At 42.3% G+C, this 18,446-nt stretch overlaps 2 protein-coding genes and 1 non-coding gene across 5 annotated transcripts; 2 read left to right on the top strand and 1 right to left on the bottom strand.

The window, feature by feature from the left end:
- The first annotated feature begins 1,792 nt into the window (after positions 1-1,792).
- On the top strand, positions 1,793-10,168 carry Mctp (multiple C2 domain and transmembrane region protein). 2 transcript variants are annotated; one of them, XM_017085628.4, is made up of 12 exons: positions 1,793-2,046; positions 2,889-3,550; positions 3,781-3,889; positions 4,037-4,179; positions 4,986-5,180; positions 6,720-6,871; positions 6,933-7,448; positions 7,513-7,872; positions 7,936-8,055; positions 8,126-8,326; positions 8,386-8,593; positions 8,967-10,168. In XM_017085628.4, exons 1-12 carry the CDS (start codon positions 1,923-1,925, stop codon positions 9,045-9,047), a joined length of 2,871 nt encoding a protein of 956 aa, XP_016941117.2. In that variant the 5' UTR covers positions 1,793-1,922; the 3' UTR covers positions 9,048-10,168. The 2 variants fall into 2 exon arrangements, with proteins under 2 accessions (XP_016941117.2, XP_016941118.2); XM_017085629.4 differs by having other exon boundaries at positions 1,796-2,046; positions 3,838-3,889.
- Positions 4,730-4,811, top strand: TRNAL-AAG (transfer RNA leucine (anticodon AAG)). Its single transcript has one exon. It is a non-coding gene; the product is annotated as a tRNA-Leu (tRNA).
- A 1,206-nt stretch (positions 10,169-11,374) lies between the features above and the next one.
- Positions 11,375-12,715, bottom strand: LOC108017808 (probable 3-hydroxyisobutyrate dehydrogenase, mitochondrial). 2 transcript variants are annotated; one of them, XM_017084955.4, is made up of 2 exons: positions 12,572-12,715; positions 11,375-12,507 (listed from the first exon to the last, which is right to left on the bottom strand). In XM_017084955.4, the coding sequence occupies exon 2, from the start codon at positions 12,503-12,505 to the stop codon at positions 11,531-11,533; it is 975 nt and encodes a 324-aa protein (XP_016940444.2). In that variant the 5' UTR covers positions 12,506-12,507; positions 12,572-12,715; the 3' UTR covers positions 11,375-11,530. The 2 variants fall into 2 exon arrangements, with proteins under 2 accessions (XP_016940444.2, XP_016940445.2); XM_017084956.4 differs by having other exon boundaries at positions 11,375-12,519; positions 12,572-12,696.
- Positions 12,716-18,446: the final 5,731 nt, after the last annotated feature.

The raw sequence follows: 18,446 nt of genomic DNA, 5'->3' as shown, positions 1-18,446 counted from the left end.
CAATGAAATTGATAAGAAGAGCAAAAGATGAAAATCAAAGCTAACTAATATTTATTCAGTTTAAAATCTTGGGACTTACTAAGTTTTTTTCAATAGTGATCGAAATCCATTTCCTTATAGCTAGATAAAATAAGTTTTTATAAAATATCATTTTTCTCAGTGCTGTCGCACGGAAATAGGTTCGCTAAAATGTCAGAAAAAGTCAACAGGTGAGCGTGGAGAAAGAGAGGCACAGTGAAGGTGCGAGGGGGACAGTCATATTAGTACCATATGACACTCGCTGACCTATGTCTGAATAATTGATGACTGACCTCGAGCTTGGTTTATTGACTAAAGCTGTGATAGAAACCAGTCCGTGCACCCTGTCAAATCCATAATTGATGTCTGATGTAGCCCCTATATTGACCGATTACGCAGGCCAATTTCCGACATTGTAACGTGCATGATATGGCCAAGAACACAAAAACATTAATGACGCTGCGCTTATGAACCTGTTTCAGCCTTGAAAAGGATATGGCCACATATACAATTTCATTATTTGGGGCCGTAAAAAGGGCGGTAAAACACGCGGGTTTAATGCCTCTCGAAAGCACGTGCTGCAGATGCGATCATTAGGAAAACGAAATGCCACTCGGCTTTGTTAATGGTATTAAATGGGTCCCGGCCACATGGCGTATGTGCGATAATTTGAAGGAACTTTCCCTTTCCTCCTCAAGGTTTATGGCCACAAAACTTTGGGCCAGCCCCAGAACAAAAGTTAGCTAATTGCAGCGCGCATTCCAAGGTTCAAGTAAATTTATTTTCTAACAGGCAGCAAGAGCACTTGAGAGCCTAAAAGTGTGCAGCACTTTTGTGGTGCCAAACACTGACTTCCAAAATATAAGGCCCACTGTATAAGGCAGCACAAAATTATACATATGTGGGGTAATATAGAGGCCATAAGCCACAAAGTGCTCCCCCGGGAATAGTTTGGCCACAAATATTCGGAATCACTTGGGTGTGGCAAGGGGCGGTTGAGGGGGGGAAAAGCCGCACCTGAATGTGGGCGTTGGGAAATCTGCATTTTCCTTGCATTAAATTAATTGAAATTACATGCAAACCCATTCGGTTGCACAAGAGTCAGACGAATTGCTATTGCACCACCAGTGCACTTGTGTCCTTGCCAGGACCAATCCCCTTGGGCTTTGTGCCAACGCACTCGTCCATTTCATTCATTAAAATAAAACAAACTCTGTAAAATGTCCGGGAAAATACCGAAAACAGAAAGCTTTCTTTCTCGGGGTGCGTAAAGCTTTGCCGTTTATCCCCTCACACTCGGATTTGCATTTGGTGACGCCATCGTTGGATGCTTTTCCAATTTTCGCGGCACCGGAGAAAAATAAAACCAGCTGCAGCATCGCAGGGCATTAATAATGCAGGAGGGTAAAACCGACAGTGGGCCACCCACAAAGCACCCACAACCACCCACCACCCACTCACATTCAAGCCAATGCCACACACAGATACTCGAAATTGTGGCATAAACTGTGGCTGTATGTGCGCCTTGGTTAACAATAACAAATGCCAAAGGAGAGCAAAAGTTACGGTGGCAAAAGGGGTAGGTGTGGGTGGTGGGTGGTAGGGGGTGGGATGAACCCAACGGCAGACAGCGAATCCGAATCCGAAGCAGTCTTCTAGGGGCACTGCCAGCGTGCAGTTCGCCCAGCTCCGTGCTGGAAAATCGGGAGAGAAAATCGAATCATATATGTCATTCTGCAAAATCGGATATATTTACTGGGGTATACCCCACATAGGTGTCGTGTTGAAATATCCACCATAAACCTAAATAGCAATCGCAGTGCAAGTGCTGCTCAGGCAATCAAAAAGTGCTGTAATCATTTATTTATTTCAATTTACTCGTAGTCGCGAGTGTTGGCCATGTCATGCAACCGCTGCATCTGCGGCCCTCTTTCAAGTCCTCGGGGAACTCGAACTCTAACCAGAATACAAAGAAGCCACAAGCCTCTGTGTTGTGCCACAGAATTAATAAGATATTCCCAGTCACAGGTAAAAGTGCTACCCCAGGGGTATATACAGAGATAAATACAAGGAGCTCCGTGCGAATCCTTCTTCATCTATCTATAAAACATGCTTTATAGCTTGATAGAACCCAACTGGCTGTCACTTTTCTGCGGAGAAGCAAGATAAATGCGTGTGAAAGCTGGGAAATGGGAGCAAAATACACAAGCATCTGTCAGGAATTTATGAAACTGTGCAGTTCTACAAATAATCCCACTTTTAAAGTTCAAACGAAGCGACGTTTAATCAGTTGAAAATCTCTTTTGACATTTATGCAAGCCAAAGTGTCGCACATTTCCACATCGTAAAATCTGAATTTATTTGAGGTGGTGTTAAATTAAGTGATTATAAAAGTATACCTTAAATACCAATTTTCTTAATTTGACTATAAAGTTTTTACGGTTCGCAGTTTATGGGAAATATATTGAAAGTGCAGGGGAAAATAGCTAGTGACTGACATTTATGTAAACCCAAATGTCATACGTTTCCTGGTTGTAAAATTTGTTTATAATAGGCAAAGTAATTCACATCTTATAAGTGCTGGCATGGTTTTTATCTAGATGACCGCATCGACAAATGGAAAGTATCATTCCATTTTCCTATAGCTCTTTGTAATTCTCATAATTAAGACAATAGCGAAAGAGCAGTGATGTCATGGGTGGCAATTGAATGGGCTGAAAGCACTCAAATATCCGCAAATACTGCCTATAATATACATTTTTTGTACCCTTACTTATCAATCGGTCGCTGGATTTTTGTTAAATCGATTGTGGGAGTTGCGTGCCAGCGGAAATAACACTTACCCTTTGCCACTTTTCGCCCGATTCCAGCACGCATCCACTACGTTGACCAGGTGGAGCAGGAGGACGACTCGGATCGGCGGCACCAGCAGCCCGGCAGCAGCTCCACCGTCAGTGGATCCACTCCGCCCCTCCGGATCTCGCCACATGGTTCGCCCCAGCTGCAGCAATCACAGCGCCTGGGCAAGCACCTCAGCAAATCCGCCTCGGAGTTGAATGGCCACGACTGCCACCTCAGCGAATCGCCGCACATATCACCCAAGAGGGCCAAGAGTGCCGTGGCCCATCAGTTGGCCGGAGGCGGAGGCGGATCGGGGGGCGTGGCCAGTGGTGTGGGCGTGCTGCAGAAGACGCACGGATTCTTCAACAACCTTCGGCATCGCTGGTCGCGGGCAAAGAGCAAAGATCGCCTGGGTCGCAAGTCCCCCAGCGATTTCCTCGAGGAAAGCACGGATTATGCCGCGGATTACAGTTCCGAGAGCAGTTCCGTGACCCAGAGTCCTCGACACCGGAGCACCACCATTGGAGGCTCTCCACTGGCCCGGGAATTCCGAGCCACCGCGAAAATGGCCCAGGTCATCCAGCGATTCGGCGGCTCCATGGAGGGCAGGATCGATGAGCATCCGGAGAACGGCTCGGCCGGCTGCAGTCCACCGGAACTGACCACCCAACAGCAGCTGGAGGCCCTGCAGGTGGGTGACTCCTCGTTTTTGGCTTGTTTTCGCTTCGCCTCTGTTACCAATTGGCTTTCTTTGATTTTCAACGCCTTTTCTTTTACTCAATGGCACTAACTTAAATTTCCTGGAATTTCTGAAATTTCCGATTTCCGCTTTTCCAACGACTTGCTGTGCTGCACAACTCAACTAACTAACTGCAAAATGAAAATGAAAATGAAAATGTATCTGCAACTGCAATCGATCAGGCCGACGAGCTACGTCGCAAGCGCGAAGCCCAATTACGTCAATTCGTCTTCTTTCAGCTGCGCGTGCATCTGAAGTCCGGCAGTGACCTGGTGGCCATGGACAAGAATGGTGAGCAGGCCCACACGCCCCCACCCAGACACTTTCCCTTTCCCATTTCACCACCCATCTACCCACTCCTTTGTGCTTAATCAAGCACTGGACACAATGCACTGGCACTGCAGCGAGAAATTTCTTTTGTCTTTCGCCCTGCCGCAGGACTGAGTGATCCTTATGTCAAGTTCAAGGTCGGCGGCCGCCTCCTCCACAAGTCGCGCACCATTCACCGGGAACTGAATCCCGTGTGGGACGAGGTCTTCATCGTGCCCATCGAGGACCCCTTCCAGCCGATAATCGTGAAGGTGAGTGCCGCGAAAGTTTGGGGTGGCCTGTCAGGCACTTCGGAAAAGTTGGATTTTGGGTTTTACACGGAGAGAAAGTATGCCGCAGGCTGATAAAGAACTATTGTTCATAGAATATGTATTATTTTTCTATTTTTACACAATGTATTTTAAAATACTGTATGTATATATGGTTTATATATATAAAAGAAAATAGTAACCCTTTCAGCAAAGAATAAAGTTATATATAGTAGACCATCGTTATGTAACTTATAATGTTTTTAAAATATGTGATAACAAATACAACAATTTACTTTGATAAGACACTCATTTCATGTCATTTCTAAATTTAATTAGAATCCAAATTAGAAAATTACTATATAGATAGGAATCTTACCACTATGACTGTGTATTATATTCCTCGAAATAACAGAATCAAAAGTTAGGAAAAAACTTAAGACAGCATAAAATGTAATAGGGTTTCCTAATGCTTAGTTTTGCCCCCACAAATAGTTTTCCCCAGATAAGAACAGCGATAACCGATACGAAACTGGCTGCGGGCCTTCTGCATGGTAGCGTGGCCGAGCGGTCTAAGGCGCTGGTTTAAGGCACCAGTCTCCTCGGAGGCGTGGGTTCGAATCCCACCGCTGCCATTAAGAAAGTTTTTTTTATTAAATAATTTTATCAAAAGTGAGGAAAAGTATGGTTTTCGGTGTGTATGGAACCATAATCGTTTGGAAACCAGACCAATTCCCAAAAGCTCATGCCCCAATTTAATCGGAGCAAATTTCCGTTTTGTCTCTTTCGACCTCTCCCCTCTCGAACAGGTTTTCGACTACGATTGGGGACTGCAGGACGACTTTATGGGCTCGGCCAAGCTGGACTTAACCCAATTGGAACTGGGCAAGGCCGAGGACATCCACCTGCAGCTGTGCGACTCGGCCGGAAATGGCGGAAGCGGCTTGGGCGAGATACTCATCAATCTGACACTATGGCCACGCAGCCAGGAGGACAAGGAAATGGTGAGTGGCATCCATAAATCGATTCACAGTATTGTTCCGGGGCTTTAACTGTTGGGGTTCTTCGGGGAAGTCGGAAGCAGCTCGTCTGGCCCATCAATCAGCCCTTCACCCGGCAGTTTTCCACGGTGGGCTAAGCGATTGTCTCGCTACCTTTTGTCTGGCATTAATTGCCTCTCGACGAGCTTCCATCGCTCACCCCCAACTTTGACCCACCTTTTATTTATAAGAGTTTGGTTACCCACTGACTTTATTTATGGCTCAGCTGAATCGGTTGGACGCGGTTTGGGGTCTTATTTTCGGAGGGACACACACGAAGCTTTGGCTTTGATGCAGTGCCCGCAACTAAGTTGAACTAAAGCCGTACAATTGAGCTGTTTTTCAGCTACGGCAAACTCATCATGACTAGCTTTATGCGGTGAGAGTACCGATCGCAGTGGCTCAACAAATTAAAGCTTGAGCTGTCATTGGCATGGCATGTTATCTCTCGACAAAGCGCTCCAAAGCAAACAATTGAGCAACGGGGAAATACGGGGGCAGAGTTGGCATAGGAGAAAGTCGATGTCGGGATACCCTATCCGAAGGTTTTCAAGAAACTCGAGAGCTCAAAAAATTTAAATCAGAAACATTATGTCGGAGTTGATATAAAAATTATCATGGAGTGTAAAAAGAATTACATACATGGTAGAAGTGAATTTTCCGAATCTTGAAAATTGTTCTTAAAGATAATATCCAAGTTTTCCAGTCCGGGAAACATTTTCAAAAGTTTCTTTAAACTCAGCTTGGATACTTTTTAAAAGTATCAGACTTGGGGTGCTACTTACTAACAAAACCCTGATAATAAAAAATACCAACCGTAATGTAAAGTAAGGGGTTATACCCTGAATTAACAGATAGATGTATTTATATACCTCTAAACATCTTCTTTTAAAAGCAAAAACAGTAAGAAGTAATACCTACATGAAAAAAGTATATTTTTAAAATCCTCAGAACGTGAATTGCTTTAAAATAAAGTATCGAAAACTAATTCCTCACATATTTGAGTTACGTTTTTGTATCTTCCGGTATATGATTTCGGATGGAAATAAAATTACCCTAATATGTTAATGGTAGAATAATGAGTTACACCCTGAATTAACAGGTAGATGTAAAGATGACTCATCCACCTCTAAACACTCCACTTACATGCACATATGCATGTGCCTTTTGTCTAGTCCGGCATACCTTGTTATTTCGCAGTTAGTGTACTTTTCTCGCAATCGCAAGACCTCGGTCCCAAATGGCTTTAGTCACTGCTTGATCGTCGAAAGCGAAGTGCGGCTATAAGTTTTTGTTTTCTGGGTCTGTGTAATTTGTGTCCGCTGTGGCTTGGGGTCTCAATCGCAGATCATGTTGGGCAACAATTGGCCCAGCTGCAAGCGGGCTCCTCGCATGGTGCTCAAACATGTGAGGCGCCAGCACGAGGAGATCCGCGAGCAACTGGAGCAGGGATGCGAAGATCTGAGGGAGGTGGCCGAGGCTCATTTTCCGGAAATATTGCAGCACTTTCAGCGCAACTCGAAGCTGGCCGAGTCATCGAAGCGATTGAAGTCGCAGATCTGGAGCTCAGTGGTCACCATTTTGCTGGTCAAAGCCAAGGATTTGCCGCTGGCTGAAGATGGCAGCAAGCTGATTGACACGCACTTTAAGTTCAGGTGAGAAAAAGGCCAAAAGCACTGTATATTTAGTATTAACAATAAACATTATCAAATTCAGATTGGGCAATGAGAAGTACAAGAGCAAGTCTTCCTGGACGGAGCGCTGGTTGGAGCAGTTCGATCTGCACCTATTTGATGAGGACCAGAACCTGGAACTGGCCCTCTGGAATCGAAATACCCTCTATGGCAAGGCCATTATTGACCTGAGCGTTTTCCAGCGCGAAACCACGCATGGCATCTGGAAGCCCCTCGAAGATTGTCCTGGAGAAGTCCACCTAATGCTCACTATTAGTGGGACCACAGCCTTGGAGACGATCAGCGATCTGAAGGCCTTCAAGGAGGATCCCCGAGAGGCTCAGTTGCTGAGGGATCGATATCGCTTCCTAAGATGCCTCCAAAATCTGCGCGATGTGGGTCACCTGACAGTGAAGGTTTTTGGAGCTACTGGACTGGCTGCAGCGGATATTGGCGGGAAATCCGATCCCTTTTGTGTGTTGGAACTGGGAAACGCCCGATTGCAAACCCAAACGGAGTATAAAACACTCACTCCTAATTGGAATAAGATATTTACTTTGTAAGTATAGTTTATTCTTAAAAGACGCTACATAGCTAACGGATTTGATTAATCTTTATTATAGCAACGTTAAGGACATCACTCAGGTTCTGGAAATCACCGTCTTCGACGAGGATCGGGATCATCGCGTCGAGTTCCTGGGCAAACTAGTCATCCCCCTCCTCAGGATCAAGAGCGGAGTCAAGAGATGGTACACGCTGAAGGATAAAAACCTCTGTGTTCGTGCCAAAGGCAACTCCCCACAAATTCAGCTGGAACTGACTGTGGTTTGGAGTGAGATCCGAGCTGTGTGTCGAGCATTGCAGCCCAAGGAGGAGAAACTCATCCAGCAGGAAGCCAAATTCAAGAGACAACTCTTCCTGCGCAATGTCAATAGACTCAAGGAAATTATTATGGATATCCTAGATGCCGCGCGCTACGTCCAGTGAGTTTTTCGGATGTTTTATAGGCATACGGGTTCTATAATTTCAGGTAATGCTTTTCATAGGAGCTGCTTCGAGTGGGAATCTCCTGTGCGTTCCAGCATAGCTTTTGTCCTGTGGATTGTGGCCTGTGTTTACGGCGATCTAGAAACAGTACCCTTAGTTCTACTACTTATTATACTAAAGTGAGTAGATAAGCTTAATAGCTTATTAATAGATAGAAGTCTTATAATGCTTACCTAACTGATACTGCAGAAAATGGCTATATCGCCTTATAACCGGTACCACAGATGCCGCTGCGCACTACGACTACGAGTACGATGAAGATGATGACGACGATAAGGAGAAGGAGGAGAAGAAGTCCATCAAGGAAAGATTACAGGCCATCCAAGAAGTCTCCCAGACAGTACAGAATACCATAGGTTATCTGGCTTCATTAGGCGAAAGCACTATCAAGTGAGGCCTCTTTTCTATTAAGTGAAGCACATTTTATATGATTTTCCTAATACCCCTAGCACATTCAACTTTTCCGTCCCCGAACTCACCTGGCTGGCTGTGGTTCTACTATTGGGCGCCATTCTGGTCCTGCATTTCGTTCCACTCCGCTGGCTGCTCCTCTTCTGGGGCCTGATGAAGTTCTCCAGACGGTTGCTGAGACCCAATACCATTCCCAACAACGAGCTATTGGACTTCCTTTCACGAGTGCCAGATAATGAGGAGATTGTAAGTAACCTTTCGAATTTTTTGTAGTAATGTAAACAGCCGTAGAGTCATCTTTCCTAAGTATGTACGACCATAGAGCTCATAAACTTTCCTAGAACTACATAACTTTTTATTACATTTTTAAGCTTTCCAAAAATGATATAAATTTTAACAGATCCTAAGACTTATATTTCCAGCTCAATTAAAAAATATTTTTACAAGATATATCTCTTTCAAAAACTAATAGTACTTTTTAATGGAATTCCTTGAATATTGATTGAAGTATCTTACTGTCGATATATATCTTAAGAAAGCTTTTTCAAAAATAATAGTACTTTGTAATGGAATTCCTTGAATATTGATGACCTAACTATTTTTGACTGTTTTTTTACAGAATCAATATCGAGAGCTGCCACCATCGGCGCCCACCGACCAGATGCGCAACAATCCGAAGAAGAAGCTGAAGGGATCATAGTCCATAACCAGCGCTGATGCGGCAATGGCGTCCCTTTCGCCGCTGCAGTTCAGCGCATCTGGAGGATCTGGTGGAGGAGGAGGTGGATCCGGCGGAAGGCAGCAGCAGCTGATGCAGCGCTTCCGGGCCAACACCAGCCAGCTGAAGCAGAAGTTTGGCCAGGCCAAGAGCCTCAGTCTGAGCCATAGCGAATTCAATTAGACACCAAAGTTAGTTAGCTAGTTAAGAATCGAGGGCACGAGGGCGGCACCAAGTCAACTAGTTCCACCCATAGACAACTACATCAATTCAACTTGACTCAATTATGCAGCACAAAGTTTGCTTCACTTATTTTCCTAGAATTATTTATATGTACACACAGAAAGAAATATTAATGTAAATGTACGCAAACTCAAACTATTTACACGAACCGATTATGTACATACACGAATATAGCAGATATTAGGAATCTATTGAAACATTGCATGTACCTAAGGTAACCTCTCTCAAAGATCTATTCGAATATTTACCAAAACTCTAATTGCTAACTACCAGATTCCTTTTGCGCGAATCCAAATGCGATTAATTATTTATTGTGTATTGTGTATTTCAATTTGTGATATTTTCAAAGAATTTTGCAACTAGGCTTACTACTTATGTGACTTAACCCACGGAAGCTGCGTACCGCACCGAAGTTTCCCTCAACTCCATTTACAAATTACCACTCGATTGCACTCGACTCGTTTAAGGACGCTTCTTCATGATATACCTTTACATATATACCTAAATAAGCCTAATCCTAACCAAAAAACAATTGTAATTATTTCATTCGAAAAGATTGTTCAAAACATTTTCTAAAATCTATATTTATTAACTATGTCTAGGATAATCAGCTCGTAAAGGCCCCGGCCCAGCCATACAACTATATATAAATTAAATGCTACTGTAACCCACTCCGATTGATCGATTTGATACATTTTAGATAGTTCAACTATTTTATACCCCACAAAAAAGCAACAACAAAGTTTTTATATACATACCGAACTCAATTAATTAATTAGCACCTAAGTTAAGTTTGTTATTTTTCAATATATATATATGATGGCAAAAATAATAAAAATATTTTTGGATTTCGCTCAAAACATGAATCTATTTTTACCACTAATGGCAATTCCTTAAAACTGTACAGTGCTTCTCAAACTTCCATAATACAATTTTTGCATCATAACATGTAAGCTTTTTTTTGCTTTATGGTTTTAGTTTTGTTTGTTACTTTATCTTTGTTTGTTTTGCTCAGCTCTTTGTTTACTTGCCAATTAAGCTTTCAAGTACTGAAAATCACTTTTAGATAAAACTAGGCATGTGTGGGGGTGTCGAACTGGGCACTAAAAATACACCCCACTTTTTGATACTGCTTATCAATAGTTCAGCTAACTTTGTTTTTTGTTTAACTGTTATGCAATGAACGCTAATTTTTCCATACGATGCGATAAACAAATATTTTTTTGAATATATAAGAACTCGTAATAGTAGTGAGTGCAAACTAAGACAACTTTTTTTCACATATTTACTTAAGAAGCTCTCTGTTTTCATTAGACCGAAAACACTTTCGAGAAATCCAAGCCCCCAAGACCTTGAGAATTTAAGGTCAGCAAAGCTATAAGAATTCTCTATAGATTGTATGTACAAGAAGACACGGCAGAATTTAAAAACATAAACTTAAAAGTCGGAGTGACGTACAAATGTAGTCGAAATTCCGTGGGAACTGGATTTGTTATAGGTAACCCAGAAATAACTTAGAGCACCTTATAAAGGCTACATCTAAATTACTAGTAAGATATTTATGTTTCGATCAAAATATAAATATTTTCTTTCCTCACCCAGTTGCTAATTGGGAATTTAGCTCTAATTGAGATTGTCAAAACAAAAATTATTAGATTCTTCCCTTTATATTAACTGTTTATGCTTCTCGAAGAGCTTCTCAAACTGTGATATTATATGCTACGAATTTCATATCATTATGAGAAATATTCCATCAGTGCCTCTCAATCGGCGAGCTTTTGATAACCACGCCACAGTTTCCATTCCGATTTTCATTGTTGTTTGTTTTGCTCGGTTCTCTGTTTACCTGCGAGCTTTATGAATTAAAAGCGATCACCGTGTGGAATCAAATGCCACGAGTGCGGGAGATAAGCCACAATCCGAAATTATCTGCTGGGGATTCAAAAGTGGCAATAAAACAAAACCCCACAGATGTTTGAAGGCCCTTATCAGCACTCGGAGTTCCAGTCGTCCGACGATCTCCAGACCAAATCATATTAGCCCACGATTACGCAACACCATGGAACTTTTTCACTCAATACGATAAACGAATACGTCTTTAATTTACGCACATATTTGCATAGAACATGGTAATTGCACAGTCAAAATTGCAAAATAGGGGGCTACCCAAACTTAGTGCTATATGTATATAAATGCAGGTCTGGTGTGGATCTGTTAGTAACCTAAGCGTCGAACTTCTCCTTCTTCATCAGGTCGTACACCACGGAGAAGTCCTTGTTGCCCAGACCCTTCTCGCACAGCGACTGGTAGACCTTGTGGGCCAGCGATCCCAGCGGGATGGGCGAGTTGGAGGATTTGGCCACGCCGGAGGCCAGGCCGAGATCTTTGGTGATCAGGGCCGTGGAGAAACCGCCGGCGTAGTCCCTGTTGGCGGGGGCAGTGGGGCAGACGCCGGGCACCGGGTTGTAGATCTCGGAGGCCCAGCAGCGGCCGGTGGAGGAGTTGATGATCTCGGCGAAGACGTTGGCATCCAGGCCCTGGCGCACGGCCAGATTCATGGCCTCCGAGACGCCGATCATCGAGATGGCCAGCATCATGTTGTTGCACAGCTTGGCGGCCTGGCCCATGCCATAGACGCCGCAGTGGGTGATCCGCTTGCCCATGCACTCCAGGACGGCCTTGACCGCCTGGTACTCCGCCTCAGTGCCGCCCACCATGAAGGTGAGGGTGGCCTGCTCGGCGCCGGGAACTCCGCCGGAGACGGGGGCGTCGATGAACCGGGCTCCCTTGCCGCTGATCTTCTTTTGCAGCGACTTCACCAGCTCCGGAGAGATCGTCGAGGAGTCAATGAAGATGGTGTCCTTGTTGACGCCATCGGCAGTCATCTCGTCGTAGGAGGCATCCACAATGGCATTGTTGGGAAGCATTGTGATCACAAAGTCCGAGTTCTTGGCCAACTCCGAGGTCTTGGAGTACACGGTGGCTCCCTTGGCGGCCAGACCGTCGCAGGCGGGCTTGGAGATGTCGTACACATGCAGCTTGTGGCCGGCCTTGATCAGGTTGCTGGCCATGTTGGCGCCCATGTTGCCCAGGCCCACGAACCCAATGTTCTTGCTGCCGCCCTGGGTGGACATGGCCCGCACCAGGGTCTGGCTCCAGGCATTCAGCATAGCGGGGGACATCACACGGAGCGACATGGCTGGGAAAAATACTGTGTCGTTATGTAATCACGGACTGGCTACTAGCCACAAAATCTCACACACCTGTTGATCTAGAAGTCTAGGGGAAATGGGGCTGAAACTGCGAAAGTTCTACGCGATCGGACCGCTGTCAGAAGCACACTGCTCCCTGTAGCCGCCGATTCACGTAATATCACTTCGTTCCAGCGGAGGATAAAGAGTTGTCGAGTCCACGAAAAGAGCGGTATAATAGTATGTATATATCATCATATCAGATCATCATATATCAATATCAATATTATATATGCGAATTTCATTAAAAATCGAAATATTTTTACAACTGGTCAAATTAAAAATTAATTTAGCATTTTTAGGTGTTTTTTTATGTGACAAAAAATGTTTTCGAAAATGGTATGATATTAAGATCAAGTTTTAGGATTAAATTATTTTTATGATTTTTATAATCTTGGTCCTTAATTTATTCCAAAATAAATATAAAAAACTTGTACATTTTAAAGTTTGTTATCATTAAAACAACGTTAAAGATAAGACCGACAAGTATATGTATATTACAAATGTTTTTAATAAATTAAAAGGTTTATATAAAGGTAATTATGATAAGACAAAATCTTAAAGAGTGCGACTCATTGTTTGTATGGTTTCCTTTAAAAATAAATGCATGGTTTTTCTGGCGCAGTGACAACTCTGCCAGATCAAAACAAGTTCTCTATAGCTCTGCTCCCTCTCTTTAGATCCACCATATAGTAAGCACATATGTACTATACATTCCAGTGACGCCGTCAAAAGCTCAATGGCTCTGTCTTTCCAACGCTTTTATTTGATTTATGTTCTAATTGGCCCACACGTGCCGTTGTTTCGACTATCAGCTTGGGCAAACTTTCGATTTCATTTACTTTCCCTGACCTTCAGCGTTTTGGGGGGCCTGTGTGCTTGGGGAGGTCTAGAAATTGTGGGTGTGTCAGCTTGTCGTCGAATGCCGAGACCAGCGGCTCCAAAACTGTGAGCTTTCACGCTGATGGTTCGATTTTAATAAGAGTGTTTGCTTATAGGATCCAGCTTTATGGTGTTGCCTAAAATTAAATAAGTACATTTAATAAAATTCTGGCATTTCCCCATCGAAATTCGTCTTCTTCATCGTCTTCGGCTTTAAACGAATAAATGAATGAATGACAAATTGTGAATCGCTTCAATTGCGTGAAATATCGTGCATAACTAAATTCGCACGCGCAATTTCCAAACTGATGTTTTATTTTACACTCACTTCAAGGGTACATTTCCCTTTATGAGATCATTTTATAAATAAGAAAACCTGTTAAATGCTTACCTCAAGACTTTGCTATAAATATCTTAATACCTTCTTATTTCCGCCTATTTAGGTAAACTCTATAATAACATGTATAAAAATATTATACTAATATTACTTTATATACTTAACAGTAAAATTTCATTTTCATCCATCTTTTTAGGGTATTTGAAGTTCGCTTACTTAAAAACAAACACTTTAATGTTTTTCTTTTTGCACCTTTCTTACGCTAGAGCGTTGCCAATACTTGATCCCACAATAAACAATTTGATGTTTGGCGATTTTGCTTTCTTGTGCTATTTTTATCACAGCTTTCCGAACCCCAATTGGCGGAGATAGCTATTTCACCCAAACTGTACAATGGTCATAAGGTTCGATGCTGTTGCCGCAGTTGTTTTAATGTTGTTGCTCACATAAAATCGGCATGCATGAAATTGCACTACTCGAGCTGCGTTTCGCAAAATCTCGGCCAATTTACGACCCGCCTGTCGTGGCCCGAATCTTACGCAATCCGGACTTCGCAGCAACAACATCGTTATGCTTTATCAAAAGAAAACAGCTGGAGTACACACGAAAACAAATCATCTTTATATAGGTATACCAACCATATTGTACTAAGTTCAAGTTCGTTTTTTGTGTAATTATGATATTATATTAAAAACAGGATCGGATTATATACATACAAATCATTTTTCCAGTAGGTGTACAGAGAATATTTTACTTAGCTCAAAACCGGGTTTTTATAAATCTTGGATTTTTGAGTACATTATTTTAAAAACAAAGGCTTATTATACATTTTGAAGTAGGCAAAATATGAAAAATTAACATATTATATATGTTAACTTAGTTTACTAATATTTTTCCAATTTGATAAATAGAAATTATATTGTAAGTTTCTATAAATAGTTTTCTCTTGACATTAACTTTTGTTGAAAATCAGAGTACCGGTAAACATTTTTAAAGACCTTTTTTTACAGATTTACCTGACACCTTTTAACGATGTTAAACAAATTATCAATTAATTTCTCTACGGTTTTATAGGTTGTAAAATTAGAGTCATTTCAATAAAAGAGATATGTGCGACAACCTTTTATGTAATTTTTTTCTCTGCAGCATTCATTAAATTAAACTTGATTTCGCTGGTTCTCTTCAGTGAATATATCGCTGCTGCATAATCGATCTCGGCGGTCTCCGTTCGAACCGCCGCTGATGATTTTTTGGTGATTTATCTGTGGCAAAGCGTCTGCAGCCTCCGCCAACGTTCGAATCTCACCTAAGTGCATTTCAATTTGGGGAGTGGAGCGAATCGAGATCGCGACAATGGCGCAAAAATCCCATCGAATGGGGGACATCGGCTGCCCAGCAGCGCTGGCTTACATAATCGTTTGTCAATTGTAAAAATACCGGCAAGACCCTTATCTAACGCCACAAAGTGCAATTCAGCGAATGATTAACACGAATATGGGCCGCGACAACCACAGCAACAACAGGTGAGAGCTCTTCTCTTTGAAACAATTTACAATTTACAAGCCAAAAAGCCAAAGGCGCCAAAGAAGCCACAAGCGAAGTGAGGCATTAAAGCGCAAAGACTACAAGTTTCAAGAGGACTGTTTGGGCTTGGCTTTGGAAAATGTTCATGTTCATGGCATTTGTACACACTCCTATGCGTATGTACATCAAGTATACGCAGCGGTGTGCCAAGCTCATTAGGCAGCCATTATGGCATTATAACATTTCTCTGCTGCGGTGCCACTAATTTCCATGTCAAACACAGGCGGACAGCGAAATTTCACTCATAGTCAACAGCGCACCCACAAAACAGCGTGCACTTGAAGGCGGCTGAAATAATTCGCGTTGAGATTGAATTTTATTTGCCGCAAACATTGCATTATAAGCGAACATTACAGTGCGAGGCAGGAGATTAGGGGTAAGATGGGCTGAAAAAATTGGATAATATCTTAATTTTTATTTATTTGGTTATTCAGTAAGTATTTTCTTGTGTGTTGAACTAAAATCCTATTTGCTATATATTGCTTAAGGTGTGTAAGGTGTGTTAATAGCGTGTTTGGTGCATAATAATAGTGAAGATTTGTAGGTATGAACTCGTTGTTAAAGTTAATAAAAAAAAAATTTTAGAGGTATAGATACAACTGAATTCGTTGTAGATTATAATTAAAATTATTCTATGAGTTGGGGATACAACTGTAAAAACAATTTTAATTACATTTTACTACGAGTTTATTGCTATGGACTAATAAACTCCTTACTCTTTACACTATGCTATCAAACTAAAAACCATTTTATTTGAAAGTGCAATTTACATGTGTATTTAATAGACTATTTCCATTACCACAGCTTAACACATTTTGCTAAATTTGCATTATCTTTTAAAGGCGCTCCCATATGGAAAATTTGGTCTTTAAAAAATAAATGTGCACTTTTTAAAAATCGTAATTTAATACATATTCAGATAGCTATCTATAAAACGAATTGCTTGTTTTCGTGTTTGTATATTGAAAGCTTAATAGTGTTTGCGTTTTGTGAAAGATTTTTTTATACTTACTCATTCATCCGCAAGATATAATTGGTACAGATAAAATGTATCTTAAATGTATCTTAACAAAATTTAAGTAGTTTCCTATTCTACTTTCTTTTTGCAACCTTAGAACTTGTACTGATACCAAGTGACACGGGGTTTTGATTCCATTAAAGATGCTTTAAATCAATGCCCTAAGTCGGGTATTATATCAGCGAATCGGACTGTGTCGCCTGGATCTGGTTTCTTGACCCGCCCTGAACTCGCCGCACGCAACTCGATGAATGAGACAAGTCGACGCAATCTGCATGCCACCGCGTTGATCCGTGACTCACCGAGGAACACATTACAATTTGCCAACCGTCGCTTGTGACATCGTGAGCGACTACTGACGTTTTCGGGCAGCGGCTGCCTGTCTTCGATTTCGTTTCCGGCCAGCACGTAATTGAAATTACATTAAGCCAGAAATTTTGGCAGTGAAATTGCGTTCGATAATCACTTTCATGGGGTTTAATTGTTTCCCTGAGCGGCTCTAGACTGGACTTTCCCTCCGCTCTGCTCTCGATCAGAGTCTCGGACCTACATTAACATGCCAACTGAAGAGACCACTCCAAAACGATATGAAAATGAAAAACTAACCTCACACACACTCGCCCAATGCGGAAAATTGAAATGCAGTCGGAGTCACTGCAGTGAGTTTGGGGAAAGGAAAGTGAAATTGCCACCATCCCCGTCGTTTTCCCAATGCCACAACTCAATTCGATTCGATTCGTTTTCGATTTCGTTCGGTTTTTGAATCGTTTCTAAGGTTCGCGCTTTTTAATACGCCGCATGCATAATTATTATGTGTACGTCCAATCGTATCTCCTCACTTAGTCCCCATTTGCCGACACCCTGGCCTATAGTTTAGTGAAATTGAAAATCATTTTTGTTTTTGAAAGTGGTAAAATTATTCGCTGCCCGACAAAACACACATTCCATTCGACCGTTTAAAGCGAATGTTTTTTTTTTCGGTTTGTCGTAATTTTTCACCGCGATGTTGTTTGTGCTGGGGATATATGTGTTTTCCATCTTTTTTTTGGTCACCGTATTACAAAATTTTAATTGCAGTCGGCAGAGTGAACCAAAATAAATGCGCTGGCGGAAAGTGAAATGCGGAGAGTGGATGCTCTTCGAAGTGGCTGGGAAATAATTGAAAAAGGTAGCACTAAAATATATCGTATTGTATGGGTATAGGTAATAATTCACAGTCATAAAACGGTTTCAATACAGTTTTTATTGATATTATTTTCACTTAATATTGTACTACAAGCTAGCAAAAAATACTGAGCAACATGTACCAAATTAGCTGATTAGACCCCCTTTGTTCGAGCCAATCTCCTGCTGGTTTCACCCACTGATACACTTCCCCTGCTGTTTTATCCCCCCATCTGGATCGTCAGCTACATCAACATAAAAACCAACAGATAAATGTTTGGCTAACCCAAATCCAAGCACAAGGAAGGAAACCAGTGAGGCGCTCGAAGAAAAAGTGGGCTCCAGAGGCTCTCCGCCGGCAATCCAGTTTAGATTTCGACCACATTTTGACCAGACACACTGATGCAGCGGAGCAGGAAGCGTTTTATGGCCAAGAGCCATCGTTTTTGGCATCACCCGGGGGGCAGGGGCAAAAAGTTGTCTTACTTTCGTGAGCCTAAAAGCACTTTTCTCTCGATGCGTCGACGCATCGACATCCCAGCTCTCTCCTTCGGCGGATTGCATAAGTGAAATATATTGATGTCTCTTGTCGCAGTTACATCAGCCATCCGCGCCTTATCACCTGTCCTGGCCCCGAAAGATTCTTCGCCTAATTAGGCTGAGTTATGCCAGGAAAGCCGAGCCAATTAAGTTGATCTATCTGTATCTTTCTGTATCTATCTGCATGTGCTGTGGGAACCATTCGACTCAAATTTTATGCAAATCTCGTCACTCTTTTCCGCATACGTCGTGGAAAATGCTCAAAGAGCTTGGGAAAAGCCATTCATAAGCAGGGCTGAAGGTCGCGATCTGTTACCTCTGCCATTTGGCATCGCCTTGGGCGTGTGAGCCAGCCAGCGAGA

This window comes from Drosophila suzukii, chromosome 2R, assembly GCF_043229965.1.
Source record: "Drosophila suzukii chromosome 2R, CBGP_Dsuzu_IsoJpt1.0, whole genome shotgun sequence".
In the NCBI taxonomy this organism is placed as follows: Eukaryota; Metazoa; Arthropoda; class Insecta; order Diptera; family Drosophilidae; genus Drosophila; species Drosophila suzukii.
The sequence above is the reverse complement of the archived record's forward strand: the minus strand, read 5'-3'. Positions and strand labels throughout refer to the sequence as shown.

Excerpts from the sequence above, each read along its gene's own strand:
- Mctp (XM_017085628.4), top strand. The coding sequence starts at position 1,923 with ATGCAACCGCTGCATCTGCGGCCCTCTTTCAAGTCCTCGGGGAACTCG. Across the intron at positions 5,181-6,719 it reads GCCAGGAGGACAAGGAAATG|CACTTTCAGCGCAACTCGAA; the intron begins GTGAGTGGCATC and ends GAAATATTGCAG. Across the intron at positions 8,056-8,125 it reads CTACTACTTATTATACTAAA|AAAATGGCTATATCGCCTTA; the intron begins GTGAGTAGATAA and ends CTGATACTGCAG.
- LOC108017808 (XM_017084955.4), bottom strand. The coding sequence starts at position 12,505 with ATGTCGCTCCGTGTGATGTCCCCCGCTATGCTGAATGCCTGGAGCCAG.